The sequence below is a fragment of the Simochromis diagramma genome, unplaced genomic scaffold (genome assembly GCF_900408965.1).
Source record: "Simochromis diagramma unplaced genomic scaffold, fSimDia1.1 OVJJ01000385.1, whole genome shotgun sequence".
NCBI classification, from domain to species: domain Eukaryota; kingdom Metazoa; phylum Chordata; class Actinopteri; order Cichliformes; family Cichlidae; genus Simochromis; species Simochromis diagramma.
In genome coordinates, this window is record NW_024386751.1 from 682,885 (window position 1) to 699,759 (window position 16,875).

The 16,875-nt window shown below is 43.9% G+C and overlaps 2 protein-coding genes across 3 annotated transcripts; both read left to right on the plus strand.

The window, feature by feature from the left end:
* Window positions 1-2,748: 2,748 nt before the first annotated feature.
* Window positions 2,749-5,121, plus strand: opn4.1 (opsin 4.1). Its single transcript, XM_040022628.1, has one exon. The coding sequence runs from the start codon at window positions 3,268-3,270 to the stop codon at window positions 4,669-4,671; it is 1,404 nt and encodes a 467-aa protein (XP_039878562.1). The 5' UTR covers window positions 2,749-3,267; the 3' UTR covers window positions 4,672-5,121.
* A 595-nt stretch (window positions 5,122-5,716) lies between these two features.
* LOC120728074 (protein disulfide-isomerase TMX3-like) lies at window positions 5,717-11,906 on the plus strand. 2 transcript variants are annotated; one of them, XM_040022770.1, is made up of 16 exons: window positions 5,720-5,871; window positions 6,391-6,439; window positions 6,525-6,567; window positions 7,234-7,357; window positions 7,460-7,505; window positions 7,713-7,793; window positions 7,892-7,991; window positions 8,103-8,180; window positions 8,727-8,793; window positions 10,169-10,267; window positions 10,511-10,568; window positions 10,943-10,996; window positions 11,100-11,156; window positions 11,229-11,358; window positions 11,434-11,502; window positions 11,572-11,906. In XM_040022770.1, the coding sequence occupies exons 1-16, from the start codon at window positions 5,838-5,840 to the stop codon at window positions 11,749-11,751; spliced, it is 1,269 nt and encodes a 422-aa protein (XP_039878704.1). In that variant the 5' UTR covers window positions 5,720-5,837; the 3' UTR covers window positions 11,752-11,906. The 2 variants fall into 2 exon arrangements, with proteins under 2 accessions (XP_039878713.1, XP_039878704.1); XM_040022779.1 differs by lacking the exon at window positions 8,103-8,180 and having other exon boundaries at window positions 5,717-5,871.
* Window positions 11,907-16,875: the final 4,969 nt, after the last annotated feature.

Sequence of the window (16,875 nt, forward strand, 5' to 3'; positions counted from 1 at the left end):
AAAAAAAACTGCGAAGTATCCAGGTGGTCAGATGTAAGGGGCTCTGTGATTGGTTACAGAGAATTTGCACTGTCGCTTTTTTTCACCTGGGTTATATTTATTTATTCATTTATTTATTTTGTCAGGAAAAAAGAGAAGCTTTCTAAACATCCGGCTTAAGTCTATATTTTAGAGACATAAATGAGGAGCTTTTCACAAATGTGTTTCTTTCTATGGTGTCTTCTTGTTTTTCAATCAAATTGTTTCACTGACTTCTCTTATTAAAAAATGTTTTTAAAAAAATTTGTAATCATTTTTTTTATTTTTTTGTATTATTTTTGGTCCCACGGTAATAGATGTTCCAGCCATGTATTCCAGCCCTAAACCTAACCTTATCCATAACCCTAACCAGCAGATAAATTGCGTAAAATAGTGTTTTCCAAAGCGATTTTAGGAAAATGAACGAACATGTGTAGATTGAGTCCAAAGGGTTCTCATGTGTTCTCCTTTTTCCGATGTTGTCATTTAGGAACGTGTTGGGTAACTGAGAGCGTAAAATGTTGACAATTTGTCACCGAGTGTAAAATATTACGCTTAGGGAGTGAGAACGTGTTAGGGAAAATATTCTAAAACACTTCTTCAGTAAAGACTCAGAGAAGAGAAACACACAGAACTTCTTGCTAGCAAGGGCAGCCTCCAGACTGAGAGACTCGCTCTGGGCTTTGCCCTGGTCTTTATTTATACTTCAGTGGTGTGTGTGTGTGTGTGTGTGTGTGTGTGTGTGTGTGTGTGTGTGTGTGTGTGTGTGTGTGTGTGTGTGTTTTCTGCTGATCAAAGGGTCATATAACATGAAGGCACAAAAGGTACATCCTTGGTCACAAAGAGGGTAGTCTCCCCCACCCTAGATGGCACGGTGAGGAAGTCCAGCAGTTAAAGCACTTAGACTAGAACAGACGTAGCTACGTTAATCCTACCATAAAACAATAAAACAAGGTACGACCTCTCATGCTCCCAGGATGTGGGGGTGAACCAAGCCTGCTAAAAATCACACATCCTGTCACTACACAATTGATTGGTTAAACATTTCCTAATACAAATAACTACATGCAGTACTCTACCATATGCAAACTTATATCACTAAAAGATTATACTGACTACTAAATACAATTTTCCATTGACAGAACGTGTTGGGTTTCTCAAATCTAAGGGGCGCCAACCAAAATTCCTCTTTAAGAAAGAAATGTTTAATAATCACATTCTGTTTCATAAGAACTGTACTGCCTCGGCCAAATCTAAATACTATTGTGGTTTATTCTATTCTTGTGCATGTAACCCAAAGTTCCTTTGTTTAACAATATTCCTGCATCTCCACACTCTTTTCCTTCTCTAACCTAACCCTCTCTTGTATCCTTTGTAGCTCTGTATCCACCTGCAGCTTAGCTCTGCAGGATCTGTAGTCTTTGTTTACCATTTACTAATGTTCACGTTTCACTCTCCCCTCAGTATCAGATGTATCAGTAATGATTCAAGAGTCTAAATCATCTACCCAGGGACCCTCTTCCCACTGTCCTAGTCTAAGCTTTTCTTGGTGGTGGACTTCTGGAGACGCAGACCCACCACACTGACAGCGGTGAACATCCAGGGAGTGGACATTGAGATAGTGGACTCTTATATGTACCTGGGTGTTCACCTGAATAATAAACTGGACTGGAGCCACAACACTGATGCTCTTTACAGGAAGGGTCAGAGCAGGCTCCACCTGCTGAGGCGGCTGAGGTCATTTGGAGTCCAGAGAGCGCTTTTAAAGACCTTCTATGACTCTGTGGCGGCATCTGTCATTTTTTACAGTGTGGTATGTTGGAGCAGCGGTTTATCGGCTGCTGAGAGGAAGAGGTTGGATAACTCATCAGGAAGGCCGGCTCTGTTCTGGGATGCACCCTGGACCCAGTGCGGGTGGTGGGAGACAGAAGGACTCTGGCCAAAATAACATCTCTGATGGACAGAGTCTCCCAGCCCATGCATGTAGATGTTGCTGCAGAGCTGCTTCAGTGACAGACTGCTGCATCCTCGATGCACGAAGGAGCGTTTCCGCTTGTGTGACAATTAAAGGATTTTTCTATTCTTACCTCACTGGTCCCTCTTATTACCACCATTATTGACTCTTTCCTCGGTACTGGGACTGCTCCTCCATTATTGAAAGTTCACTTCCTGTGTCTGCCGGTTTTACTCAGATGACACTCAGCTGTATATTTCCTCCAAACCCAGTTTCAGCCTTCCACCCATCCCCCTCTGTGACTGCCTCATGGAGGTTAAATCATGGCTCTCCTCCTATTTTCTCAAACTCTGTAGTAATAAAACTAAAGTTTGTCAGCACAGCTTCCACTCTAACCAAATCCCACAGGTTTTCCATTGATAGTGACAGCTCCTCCAACCTGCCCTCTCCTCAGGTGTCGTTCCACTTTCTGCTTCAGAATAATGCTGTTATACGTATCCCTAACCTGGGCAATCCCTGCTTGTGTGAGTCACTCCACGTTGCCGTTCCCTCTCGTTCTCGTGGGTCTTCGTCTGCCGTTCACCCGATTGTTCCCTCTGCCCGTCTCACCACTATGGGGAAGAGTCCCATCTGTTTAAACTGGCTCACCCTCTCTGACATTGACTCCAGTATTGTTGTCCAATGCTGGTTTTTACTACTTGTGTTTTATGCTTGGTACGGTTGGGTTTAGTAGGGCGCCCACAAATAAAATGTACTGAGATACTGAGATTATGACGTCTCGCTGTGACACTGCACAGATCTCTCCTCTTCATGGTTGTGTCTTTGAGCCATTTCAGTGGAAGAACAAACTGACCTCTGAGCTCTGAACGCTGAAAAACAAAACCATTCGTTTTCCCTCTGTCCTTGACTAATGGCATGACTTAATGATTTGGCTCATTTCTAGGATTTGGACAGGAAACACTGTGACCTATAAACGAACATCTGACTGTGTTTTCACTAAAAGCTCATTAACCTCAGAAACGGCCCACATTAACCTGCAGCAATCAGGTCATATCTGATCCAGATGTTTACTTCTTCTCCGAGTCAGAGAGTTAATGGATCGGTCAACTCGATAATGCGCCGCCATCCATCGATCAGGCCAACATAAAGAGCCGCAGCCTGACCGAGCCGGCACGCAGAGCCAACTAAGAGAGCTCGAGCCCACATCCAACCGATCCGGTTAGCGTTCAGCATCATCCGACGGAAATCCTGTTAACGCCACACGGACGTCCTGCCGGCATCCGGCTGCCATCGCAATGAGTCACATCCACTCGAGCAGGAAGTCAGCTCTGTGCCCTCTGGGAGGAAACTGCACTGAGCACCATCACCAGGTTAGGGTGTCTAAACTGCTCCACCTGCCTGACCACGCCCCTACACAGAGTGCTCACGTCCAGTCTCACCTGTTTCCTACCGTGGATGTCCCTGACCACGCCCACTACATCATTGGCTCAGTCATCCTGTTGGTAGGGGTAACAGGCATGCTGGGAAACTCTCTGGTCATCTACGTGTTCTGTCGCAGTCGGACGCTGAGGTCGCCCAGCAACCTGCTAGTGGTTAACTTGGCGGCCGCCGACTTCCTGATGTCCTTGACACAGTCTCCGGTCTTCTTTGTGGCCAGCCTGCATCGCCGCTGGGTGTTTGGGGAGCTGGTATGTGAGCTGTACGCCTTCTGCGGTGCTCTCTTTGGCATCACCTCCATGATAACGCTGACGGCAATTGCGGTGGACCGTTGCCTGGCTATCACGCGTCCTCTGGCGATGCTGGGTGGGGTGAGTCATCAGAGAGTGTTGGTGGTGGTGGCAGTTGTGTGGCTGTACTCTCTGGGCTGGAGTCTGCCGCCGTTCTTTGGGTGGAGCGCCTACGTCCCTGAAGGCCTGCAGACATCCTGCAGCTGGGACTACATGAGCTTTACAGCTGCTGTACGCACTTACACCCTCCTGCTGTTCTCCTTCGTCTTCTTCATCCCGCTCGCTGTCATTGCTGCGTGCTACTTTGCCATTTTCCGGGCAGTGCAGCAGGCGGGGCGGGAGATAGAGCAGCTGAACTGTGGCGAGGTCAACAAGGCATATGAGCGTCTGCGCAGCGAGTGGCGAATGGCTAAGGTGGCTCTGGGAGTAATCCTGCTTTTCATCGTTTCCTGGTCGCCATACTCTGTGGTTGCTCTCACCGCCACCGCCGGCTACGCACACCTGCTGACTCCATACATGAACTCGGTGCCAGCTGTCATCGCCAAAGCCTCTGCCATCCACAACCCCATTATCTATGCCATCACACACCCAAAGTACCGCGCTGCCATTGGTCACTATGTCCCTTTTCTTCGCAGCGTGCTACGGCTGCAGGAGAAGGACCTGCGCTCCTCTTTCAGCTCAAGCGCCACTTCGTCTCGCTGTACCACTTTTACCAGCTCGCCAAAAGGTCGACTTAATGCTGGCGTCAGGACCAATGGCCACCAGGCTCAGAACTGCCTATCCTCAGTGTCTGACAGCAAGTCGTGCTGGATGGAGAGCGATGCCGACGGCTCGAGCAGAAGATCAGAGAGGCAGGCGTTCTCAGAGGTCACCGCTAACCCCTTGGACTCCGCCACACCGAGGCAGCACGTGGGCCACACAGACGCCAGTTCATCTGACGGCGCCGTGCTCGAGGCCAAACTTCCTCTGTGATGCTGCTCTCGTGGTTCTGCTCTTACTGGTCAAAGGTTTTGATCAGATGGAGAGACGAAATGAGATCAGGGAGTGATGCAGGCCTTTGATGGTGATGACATCACTGTGTTACTCACGGTTACGCAGCTGATTGGAAACTTGAGCTTCATGTGAATATTGATTGATTTTCCTGTGATGTGATCGATTCGGTTTCCTGATTAATTTGTCAGTAAAGTTCAGTTCAAGCTAAATTTCTTCAGGTTTTTTGTTTTTTTTTTTACCACAGAAACATGATGATGTGTGAGGCGTGATTGAAATTTTAAATCTGCAGCAGTGTTTGAGCATCAACATCTCCAAAGCTTCTAAAGATCAAACCCTGAAATGTTAAAAAAGCCGGATTGTTGGTTTTTTTACCTTCAAATGAACCAGGATGTGTAATGCTCCAAATTATATGCAAAAATAAAAAATGAAAGCCGCCCTGTAAAGTCTCATTATTAAGCACACACTGGTAAAGAATCAACTAGTGACAATTTGTGGATGCTATATAAATTAATTTCACAGTACTGTAAAGCATGTAGAAACTCTTTAACATGGGATCTTGAGTCAGAACATTAAGAACATGTTATTTTCATTTGACGTTCATGCTGCACCACAAAAACAAAAATATCAGCAGATAGTTGCATTCAAATCACTGTAGTCCAATCATCTTCTTGCCCACCTTCTTTGAGCCAATTAGCCTCCACTCTGTGTGGTTTAAATCTGTGTGACTGTCATTAGTGCAGCCCACCTGCTCCCCACCTCCACCTCACAGACGCCTCAGAGCTCTGTTTGAGCCTAGATCTATCTATGTATCTATAGATAGATAGATAGATAGATCAGTAGAGCAGAAAACATTGAACTGCTTGTCCATTTTCCCCTCCTTTCTTCTTCATCACTTCCTTTTCTCCAAATCTCTTTCCTCTTCTGTCCTTCTTTCCTGTCTCCCTCTGGTGCAGTGGTGCCCCCTGCTGGTCTCCCCTGGCCTCCCGCAGCTTTAATGTCAGCTGTGCATTTGTTGTTGATGTGAAGCAGCTGTGAATAAAGTTTGAGTGGATTGAATGCAGCCTGCTAATCTTACAGATTAGCAGTGTGTTCTGTGTTAGCAGATAGCAGATTAGTTCTGTGCTGTTAATCCAGTTTCAGCCATTATGCCGGACAGGAGGACCACAGTCCTGCTCTCAGGTACGTCCAAACTTTCTTCCTCTTTATCGTAGCTTCAGAGTGTGAGGAAAGGGCAGCTCGAGACTCGAGAACCTACAGATGGATTACAGTCAGATTACTGAGCTGTTAATCTGAAAACAGTCTGAATCTGTTTCTGGTTTCAGCTGAAATCAATTCAATTTTATTTATCTATATAGCTCCAAATCATAACAGCAGTCGCCTCAAGGTGCTTTATATTGTAAGGTAGACCCTACAATAACACATACAGAGTCCATTTTTAAAAATCAGCTTCCCCCTGAGCTGGCCCCAAATCATCTGATCACAGATTGATGTTTGTGAGATTAAACTTTTAATCTGAAAGTTTTAATTGGAGGTATTCATACTCCACGTCTGATGGAGTCATGTGACTCAATGTATCAGGTGAACGAAGGCCTGAAGTATCAGAGCATGATCAGTGGGATCGGGGTCAAATGGCCTGGAGACTAAGTTAATGGACCTTTGTGTGTGTGTGTGTGTGTGTGTGTGTGTGTGTATGGTCAGTGCTGCTGTTTGCGTCTGCGGCGGCGTTCGTGGAGGAGCTCGATGATTCGTGAGTTCAAACTGAATGTTGAATTTAACTGACTTTAGGTCAATGATCAGTAATCACTAATCAGGCTGATTGATCGTCTTTTCAGCTTCATGGAGACAAAAGGAGACGATGAAATCTGGCTCATCAAGGTACAGATGAGTTTACTCTGTGTACTGTGTGTACTTATGTTTTTTGTACTTATTAATAATAATACTAAACACTACGTGTCTGCAGCAGCTTTCTAAATGTCGTGCTTCACAGAATGCAGCAGTGTTAAAACGCAACCGAACAAGAAGAACCAAGAACACGAAAAGCACTGCATGGTCTCGGGGGGGTGATCAATGATCACTGATTAAGAGGTTGTACAGATTGGTAATTGTTTGCCCAGGGTAAAAAAAATATGATTAGGATCAAGAACAAAGACTTAATCCAAGTTCAGTTCAAAGAAAGTAGAAATCTGAGGCCACCTGAGCATACCTGCAGATTAAGTAACTGAGGGGAAACAGATGCAAGCTGAACAGGTCTGAGGATGGAGCCGAGCGGTACTCCACGTGATAAAGAGCACGTCCGCACTGACCCTGTTTGATAAAAGCACGAAAAACACAGGTGACGTTCCACCTGCATCACAGTCGGGTCCAATCAGAGCAGAGCGATTTTGCTTTGAAAGCAGAGAGAAATCTGATATTGGACATTAGTAACATCCTCTGAGACTGTATTGCGGTTCATTTCAGAGTACTTGTCATGCAATTGTGTATCTTCTGAGTACTTCTTGAGTGTTTCTGAGTGTCGTCTGCCCCTGTCGTGTCTCGCTGCAGTTTTACGCCCCCTGGTGTACGTTCTGTAAACAACTGGATCCGGTTTGGCATCAGATTGGATCAGAATATAGGAGTCTCGGCTCTCCGGTCCACGTCGGCAAATCAGATGCAACTGCCAACACCGGTCAGTCACTGTAAAAATTAAAGCACTGATTTACCAGCAAATTGTTGTCAGTGACTGTCAAAATAAAAGCCCACAGGTCAGATGTGTTCTCTCTGTCTGAAGGTTTGGCCAAAGAGTTTCGCGTCAGAACGTATCCAGCCATCCTTATGTAAGTCCTCACTGTGACGTCACACACACATCAGATCCACTGACTGAAACCGCAGCTCCAAACACCACAAGGTGTTTCATTTTACACCATCAGATGCACCTCAGTCAGGTGGTATAACAGGCAGAGATACACCATGGTCAGGTGTGACAGGTGTGACAGTGATGCAGGCATGCTGCAGATCTTTAACCAGCTGTTTCCTGTTTCCAGGTTAAAGAAGAATATAAAATATAATTATTCAGGCGTGAGAACCAAAGATGGAATAATGGACTTTGCTAATCGGATTGCTGGGTGAGTTTAGACAGCCAACACAAAAAAAGGGAAAATGATGTTTAACATGGCGGTGATGTCACAATGATATCACATTGGGAATCTGTCTTATTGCTCAGGCCGCTGGTTCGATCACTTAGTAGTGTGCAGCTCTTCCAGCACGCCATGAGCCGCCATGATGTCATGTTTGTTTATGTAGGAGCCACGTCACCGCTAAAGGTACACACACACACACACACACACACACACACACACACACACACACACACACACACACACACACACACACACACACACACACACACACACCTGACCTGTGGTGTGTTTCAGGGAAACTACACGTCAGTCGCTGAGCAGCTGATTGTCCACACTTACTTCTTCTCAACCAGCAGAGACGTCCTACCGAAGGTCAGAAAACTCTGTCGTCTGTTGGTCAAACGTGTCCATCACCTGATAGAGCTGACCTTATCCACATGCTGAGACAAAACTTTTTAAAACACTTTAAAAATCCCCCCCGATGTCCACAAGGTTTCAAAATGTGGTGGACATCCAGCAGCAGGTGTAATATTTTCCTGGAACGTCAGTGTGTTCCTTTAAAAAGACACGTTTATACTCATCATTCCCACCCCGGAGGAACATGTCTGCGTCCAAGTCTGTAGATAATACGGAGCCCCGCAAGGGACATGGGAGAAAAAAAAATTACAATGAACTTTTGCGAGATCTCTCAAAACTAACTCTAATAATCTGTGTCTTTATCTGTAGATAATCTGCGTCCGAGTCTGTAGATAATCTTTGTCTGTAGATAATCTTTGTCTGTAGATAATCTGCGTCCGAGTCTGTAGATAATCTGCGTCCGAGTCTGTAGATAATCTGCGTCCGAGTCTGTAGATAATCTGTGTCTTTGTCTGTAGATAATCTGCGTCCAAGTCTGTAGATAATCTGTCTTTATTTCAGGCGGTGTCTCTGTCCACTCTGCCTGCTGTGGTGGTATTTAAAGATGGGACTTACTTCACCTACAGCGGTGAGTTAATTTTGATGAACGGGCCAACAGAACTCTTTCTCGTGGAATATTAAATAACAGCAAAAAAGTTACAGCTCTGCACAAATGTCTTCAGCCACCAAAACTTGTTTGTACAAAAAAAAAATTGAAAATCGTGATGTACAGCTACAAAATGCTTCGCACAGTAACTTCACACAATAAAGTCTAAGGAGCTTGGAAAGAAAAGCGTCTGGACTTCTTTGAGTTGCTTGAAGATGTTTCACCTCTCATCCAAGAAGCTTCTTCAGTTCTAAGGTCAAATGGTGGAGAGTCCCAGATTTAAACCCAGTGGGAGTTTCCCCCCAAAGAGGGACAAAAGGACCCCCTGATGATCCTCTACCTAATCACATGAGCAGAGGTGTGAAAGCGGGTGTAGGTCACAATCAGCCAGGGTGAGAGGTGAAACGTCTTCAAGCAACTCAAAGAAGTCCAGATGCTTTTCTTTCCAAGCTCCTTAGACTACAATGACCTGGATGACTGAGAACCTTCACAGACATACTTCACACAATAAAACATACATGGTCCTGCACACACTTTAGCTCTGAACTGTAAATATTAACTATAAAAACAATGCAATTTTAAAATGAAGACAGCAAAGGGAAACAAGAATTGTTTAGTCAGTCCTGCCTGCTGAGTTCTGGACCAGGTGAATATGGGCAGAGATGCACGTTAGTTTGTACTAATAGCTCTATGTTACTGGGTGACAGCGGAGTGGGTTTTTTTTTTTTTTTTTTTTTGGGGGGGGGGGTAGATAAAATGACACCAATATTTAATATTGTTGATGAGGGAACCAATATAACCTCCTTAGAGAAGCTATCAGGACCACAAACAAGAAGCTCAGTTTACCAGGACTGGGAACGAAGAAGTCTGAAGATCCATTAAAGTGTTCACTCAGGTTTAACAGAAATACAGCTGAGCATCACCAGCGTAGCAGAGCTGTGTCAGTGCTGAATCTCACTGTGCACCCAGTTGAAGGACACTGACTGATAATAGGGAGAATCTGTAGGAGGAGTAATGTCAGCAGGAAGAAGTGCAGGTGTGTGACAATGAGATCCATCATGGAAGTCAGGTTAAACTAGGCTAAAAGGATCCAGGCTTGAACTTTGAACTGATCACAGTCATTGGAAGTTGTGGCAGTAAAAGCAGACCGAGGAATCCTTTGAAATAAGATGTCTCACATCTTGTGTGGTTGATGTGGTTAGTAACTCCATCATGTGCACATGGAGCTTTGTGGTTTGTATCTGCTGTCAGCTCTTCTGAGAAAACGCTTCTGTTACAAATCAGACTGACATGGGGAATTCATGCATTTGCTGTGTGCATTTCACCTGACTTAAACAAGCTGCTTACTGTCTTTCAGAGGAACGTGACGGGGACCTGAAGTTGTGGATTAACAGAGAACGATTCCCAAACTTCTCCCAGATCGACAGCTACACTCTTTATGCCATGGGAGAGACAGGTACCACAGAACACCTGAGTGCACTGTGATGTCATCAGGTACCTTCAGCCAAAGCACTGAACAACTTTGACTTTGGAAACAGACCCATCTGTTCATGGAGTTTCCTGTCAGGGAGACGTTCACCTGAACAATAATGAAACTGGAAGCAGGCGGGTCTGTTTGGGACAAAGCACTGAAATGCCTGGATTTCACTCACTGGTTGCTGATTGGCTCAGGTGCAGTGACTCCGCCTCTGTTCTGCAGGTAAGCTGGTGCTGTTGGCGTTGGTGGAGGAGAAGCACCTGTGTGAAGAAAGTCTCAGGTAACCCCATCTGCTCTCTCTCTGTTCCCTCTGTGCAATATTCTGGCGGTTGTGCAGTTACTGTCCCCATCCTTAGTGACCATAGCCCCTCCACCCTTATTTATTTATGATTTTATGTTATTGACCTTGTACACACCCCCTCAATGTTTCTGTAACTCATACACCATGAATATAGTGTACTTATATTACTTATATTGTTTTTTTCCTTTGTATGTTGTTTTCTTTACTTTTGCATCTTTGTGGTCTTGCATTCGAATTGTGCTGTGCAAGCAACTGCACAATGACAATAAAAAGTTCCAAGTATCTAAGTACTCATCTTCAGGGTAAAATTTACCTGTGACTGTGCTCTGAAGCATCTCCTGTCACCTGTTCAGGTACAAGAGTCTGTTGGAAAGTGTGGCTGCAGAGCACAGAGAGATCTACAGCAGGTCAGACTTTTATTCTGAAAAGTACAGGAAACAGGGCGCGAACTCCGATATCATTCCCTCTCTACCTTTGTCCGCCCACTCTTGTCTGACCCCGCCCCTTCAGGGAGATGTACTTCGGCTTCATGGCCGGCTCTGATTACATCAGCGGCCTGGTGATGGGGTGAGTTTTCACCTCTGACATCAGCTTCACTCCTCTGATTGGACGCCTCTGACTTGTCATTGTTTTCAACAGTGAGATCATTGTGCCCACATTCATCGTGGTGAATCTGTCCAATGATGGCTACTTCCTGCCCCCTGGCACTGTGCAAACGGAGCAGAACCTGCTGGACTTCCTGGACGGCGTGCTGAACGGCAGCGTGCAGGTGAGTCAGGTGAGGCTCACCTCCAGACAGGAAGCAGCTGCTAGATTCTGAACATCTGTCTGCTCTTTGCCTTAGGGTCACGGAGGAAACGGCGCCCTTCAACGAGTCCGACGCCTCGTTTATGATACCAGAGTCACGCTGGCAGTAAGTCACATCATCATCATCATCCTGCTTCCTGTTTAATCAGTCTGACTGTATGTTTCTCGTACACAGCCCGTCTTCAGCCACGCGCCGCTGCTCGGCTGCTTTCTGGTCGCCTTTCCACTTACCATCGGCGCCTGCTTCTGCTACCTGTGCTTTAAGGCCCGCCCCACTGTGGTCGATGAAGATGGCACGCCACTGTTGGCGCCTCCACTGGGAGGCCACAAAAAAAGCAAGAAGAAGTCAGACTGATGGCAAGGACTACTGAGAGGACCTGAGACCAATCCAGAATCACGGCCTAGCCGAGGACGTTTTCCTCTGATCTGTGACAACTCGGCCTGAATCCCACAGTCATCGATGAAAAAAGTTCTGTTAGAACAGCTGCAATAAAACAAAAGCAAAGAAAATGTGTTCTATGAAACTTTGTTTCCTTCAGAGTGCAAACACAAACCAGCCTGTGTCCCTCCACACTACAACACAGGTACGCACAGGAAATACTCTGTGTTACAGTTACAGGTTGGCGGTAAGCTGGTGGGCACGTGTGTGTTTGTCGCCTCACCTTTACCCGCCCCGAATGTTGTTTTCCTTTGTTGAACACATCCCCAGAACCAGAAGTCTGACATGCCGACTAGGGCTGGGCCATATTATACCGTTCACGGTAATACCGGTATAATGTTAGGCAACGATAGGAAAATGAAATATCGCGATAGAATGAGTAAAACGCGCATGCGCAGTGCCTTTGTTTTCATACGCACATGGCCGATTGTTGAGTGAAACAGATGAACCAGAATTGGTTTGTAAAAATGGTGCAACTTCAGTGATGTGGAACTGGTTTGGTGTTTGTCCCTCAGATACACGACAAAGCACATTTTTTTGCAGAACATGCAAGCGGCCGTCGTTATTGTCGTATTTGTCGGACTAAGATGCTCTTACGTCTGGGAGTAATCTGGGTCCTAAACTCCGTATGGTTCAGGTCAAACGAACACTGCAGCATCACTGAGAGTTAAAAACTGTCTAAATTCTTTCATCTTTAATAAAACGATCAGCATTGCTGCTTTACCAGGTGTAACTATGAAGTTTAACTTCCAGGCATCCATGAAAACAAAATTTATTACATTTAACGGAGTTAGAAGTTAGCAGGAAGCTAGCGGAAGTTAGCTCGCTAGTTTCGCTAGTTACCTAAGCATGATATAGCATGTTCTGACTGAGAGATTTCTGGAAAAATTCAAACGTACAGCCCTGCTATCACGTCCAACATAAATGAAGACAGGAAACTAAACAGCAGTGACGTTTGTAGGGTTACTGAAGTTGGGCTAGCTGGTATATAATGATGTGCTACCTGATCGCTAGCGACACAGCTATGTTAGCATAACATAAACAGTGAAGCTGGAGGACGAACACTAACACTTTTCCACTTATAAAAGTTAACGTTAAAGTTCCTGATAGTTAGAGACAAATGCAATTGCATGGCAGGATGCTGTAAACGGACCAAACTTCAGTCAGGAGAACAACTGAGATAATCCATCCACAATACGAGGTTAGTCATTAATATACTGCAACAACATGGAAATAGAGCAGCTGCCAGAGAATTCAACATTAATGAATCAATGGTACAGAAGTGGAGGAAGCAAGAAGAATGAGCTTAATAAAGTTTGATTTATCTGACTGCTTTGTTTCGCTTAATGTGCCTTATAATCCCGTGCACCTTATGGTCCGAAAAATACGTACTGCACGCTGCAGTTTAATGTTGCAAAGCACCTCTTTTTAACTTCAGTGGATATTATACATGGTTATGCTCAGGATACGTCAGCCCATTTCTACTGGAAATGCCTTTTGGTTAAACTTTCAGCAAGGAATTTGCATTTGCACTGTTACATTTTTATAAAGCTTTAATGTACATAAAAACCAGCTTCTTGTTTAAGTGAAAATAAATGGAAGGTTGTCTTTTTGCGCTAGTAATGTTGTGGAGTTGTATTTTGTCTCGCATCAATTATATCGTCAGTTATATCGTTATCGCAAATTTTCAAATATATATCGTGATAAATATTTTTGGCCATATCGCCCTGCTCTAATGCCGACCAAGAAAAGAAGACAAACCTGGTATAGCCTCTTCCACATGTGAACACGACTACACGGAGGTAGCATCCAGTCCACAGCTCCTGCCTTGAAGCTTAAGAGCCATGACAAAGATCCGACTCTGCTCTTGTTGAGGCTATACAAAAGTTAACTACTAAGGTAGACAGTTTTGATGAACAGCTAAGAGAGGAACTCAGTTATCGCTAAGCTTTTTGAAATGAATGCTGCTGCAAAAGTAAAATTCAAGCACAGGAGAAAGAAGTATCCGGACTTATCAAGTAAAATGATTTGATGCTGAGGTCGGTTTTATCAGACTGCAGAACTCGAGAACACCAAACTGAGGTTTGTAGCATAAACCTATTCGCTGGAATGTTCAAGACTATTCAACTACACAGCAAAAAGCATTAAACACCGAGCAGGCAAAGTTTCGTGTTTCTCGTGCACGGGAGAGAACCGGACAAATGCCGTTCCTTCGCTTGACCCCAGTCGCTCTCGTCCGCTCCCTCGTAACACTGCTCTTTATTGAGGTTACATGAATATGCATAGGTTCATTAACATATGACGTCTACATACACACAAAGAGTACCGTGTCTGTGCGTTGTGCAAGTGTGTGTGTGTGTGTGTGTGTGTGTGGTCAGAGTGTGACCCCATAAAGACTTCCCTAAACCTGCTGTTCATCTAAACAAAGGCACTTATACTTAAACAGATATATGTGTGTTTGCTATACCATATATCAGAAGAGAAGATACGACCTTGCTCATGATCCAGAGAGGTGCGTGATCTATGCCAGAACACTCTGGAGAGGAGTGAACGCACCCCCCTCTTCATGCTACACAGTTGTTACAGACCTCCTAGGATGAGACAAACGATTATATACTTCTAAGCATATACAAATACATATTTCTAGGCATAAATGACAATCCAACAATACAAATCTAACACAAACATTTCATACTCTTCTGATCAGCCAAACGCTTCTCTACAGATAACTGCATGATGTTAAAGTTATTCCATGTCACTACGCTTCCTGTAAACTGTAATAACTTGTGTTTATTTAGCTTCATATCTAAGACAGACTCCACCCTGGGCTGGGAAACCTTGAGCTCAGGTGTTAGATCCTCGGTGCTGCAGGTAAAAACATGAAGGAAACATGAGGCTGCCATGTTATATCAGGACGCCCCCTGTATGCAGAGGTGGGTAGTAACGAGTTACATTTACTCCGTTACATTTACTTGAGTAAGTTTTTGAAAAAAATGTACTTTTAAAGTACCTTTTTTGCACGATACTTTTTACTTTTACTTGAGTACATTTGTGAAGCAGAAACGGTACTTTTACTCCGCTACATTTGCAAAATTCGACTCATTACTTTTTAAAAAAAATAATTAGTTTAACACATTAGATAACATGCGGCCAGTGGCGTTTCCGGTAACTTTTTTACCAATCAGATGTGGCCATGCAGTCACATGACCAGTTTGAAACTGTGGCGGGCAGAGCGGCCCGAGCGTTTCAACGTAGCGGACACTAGTGATGGGATTTCCGGCTCTTTTTAGAGAACCGGCTCTTCAGGTTGTTTTGTTGCTTTAATTAATTAATTAATTATCAGCAACAATATAAAATTATGCACAAAAGGAAATAGTAATGTAAAAAAACATGGTTTTCTTTATGTATGTTTATATATAAATATTTATGGGGGGCCCTACAGACGAAGCACGTACAAACTCCAAAACACATTTCTAGTGTTAACTTCCAAAACAGAGCTACTAGATCACTCAAATTACACAATCGAATTCATATGTCTATTTTTTTTGTATTAATACACAAACACTCATATATATATATATATATTGTTTAAAACAATAACAATAATATTTATATTTATAACAAGGTGCAATAATAATTAATGTGCAATAATAACAGTGTGCAATACACATACATTTATTCTTATTTTTTATACTAAGTTAATATACTGTGTTGTGTTGTTTGTTGCGTTGTGATGTGTCATATCGTGTCGTGTTGTGTTATATGTAGTGCCGACGTAGGACAGTTTTTTCCAATTTCATTGTACTACTGTACTATGTATGACTGTGCAATGACAATAAAGAGTTATCTTATCTTATCTTATATTCAAATAATTAAAAACAAAACTTCATTTACCTGTTACTACCACACACCCAATCCGATTGCTGGTACTTCCTGGCTTGTGTAGCCTCTAGGTAACAAAAGCTCAACACGGCCCCTAGCATCCTGGAGCACTTCCGTTGCGTTTTAGAGTTTGTATGTGCTTTGTCTCTAGGGGCCACTGTAAATATACTTTTATTTATTCACTCCACATAAAATACACATAAAAAGAATGTAGCCTCGTGGGCAGTGTAGCCCAGCTGTAAGTAAGCTGTTAAGACTCGACTGTACACTGTGTTCGTGTTTCCTCTGAAACAATAAGCTCTGTTGGAGCAGCCTTTCATCACCTCTCTCTGTCTCTCGCTAGCAAAGTTGACCCAGACAACAAAGTAAAGCTAGTGTTTGGCTACGAGCCCGACACGAACCCGATGTATTAGCCAGAGGTCCCTTTACTACGGTTCGGAGCTGCGGACCTGATTTATATACGTGCGGAATAGTTTTCTATACGAGATCGCTGCAAAAAGTGCAGCCTTACCTAATGTCCACCTACTGTTACTCATTTATATTAAGGTTTAAACATGTAGTTGGCGTTGGTATGGAGAGTAACCTTCAGTAATAGTAATAAATCACACAGCAATAGTTCATTCATGTAGTTGTAAAAAGCTTGATAATATATGAAGTAATCCAAAGTATTCAGAATAGTTACTCTCATCGAGTAACGTAACAGAATACGTTACAAAATACATTTTGGGGCATGTAATCTGTAATCTGTAGTGGAATACATTTTAAAAGTAACCTTCCCAACACTGGACATTACTAACGATCACTGATCATACGAGCACACTTTGATCAGTTCGTATAGATCATAATGTTGAGCTCATACAGCGTTCTGTGTTCTTCATGTGACGCTCAGGGTTCAGCTGTGAGTTTCACTGCTGCTGATAAAAGCTATAAATAAATATATATACAGGTTCTGAATGAAAAGAAAAAAACACAGAGAATGGACATTTACATGATCTGCTCCGCTTTGGTTACTGTGATTATGTTTTCATGAATGGTCGGATGGACAACGAATTATGGGACGCCATTTTCTCCTCCCTTTTCATAAAGATGGTCCAGTGTCTCCTCTGCTAAAGGAGGTCATAAAGGAAGCATTGAAGCTTCTTCCCCTAGTGTATGGAC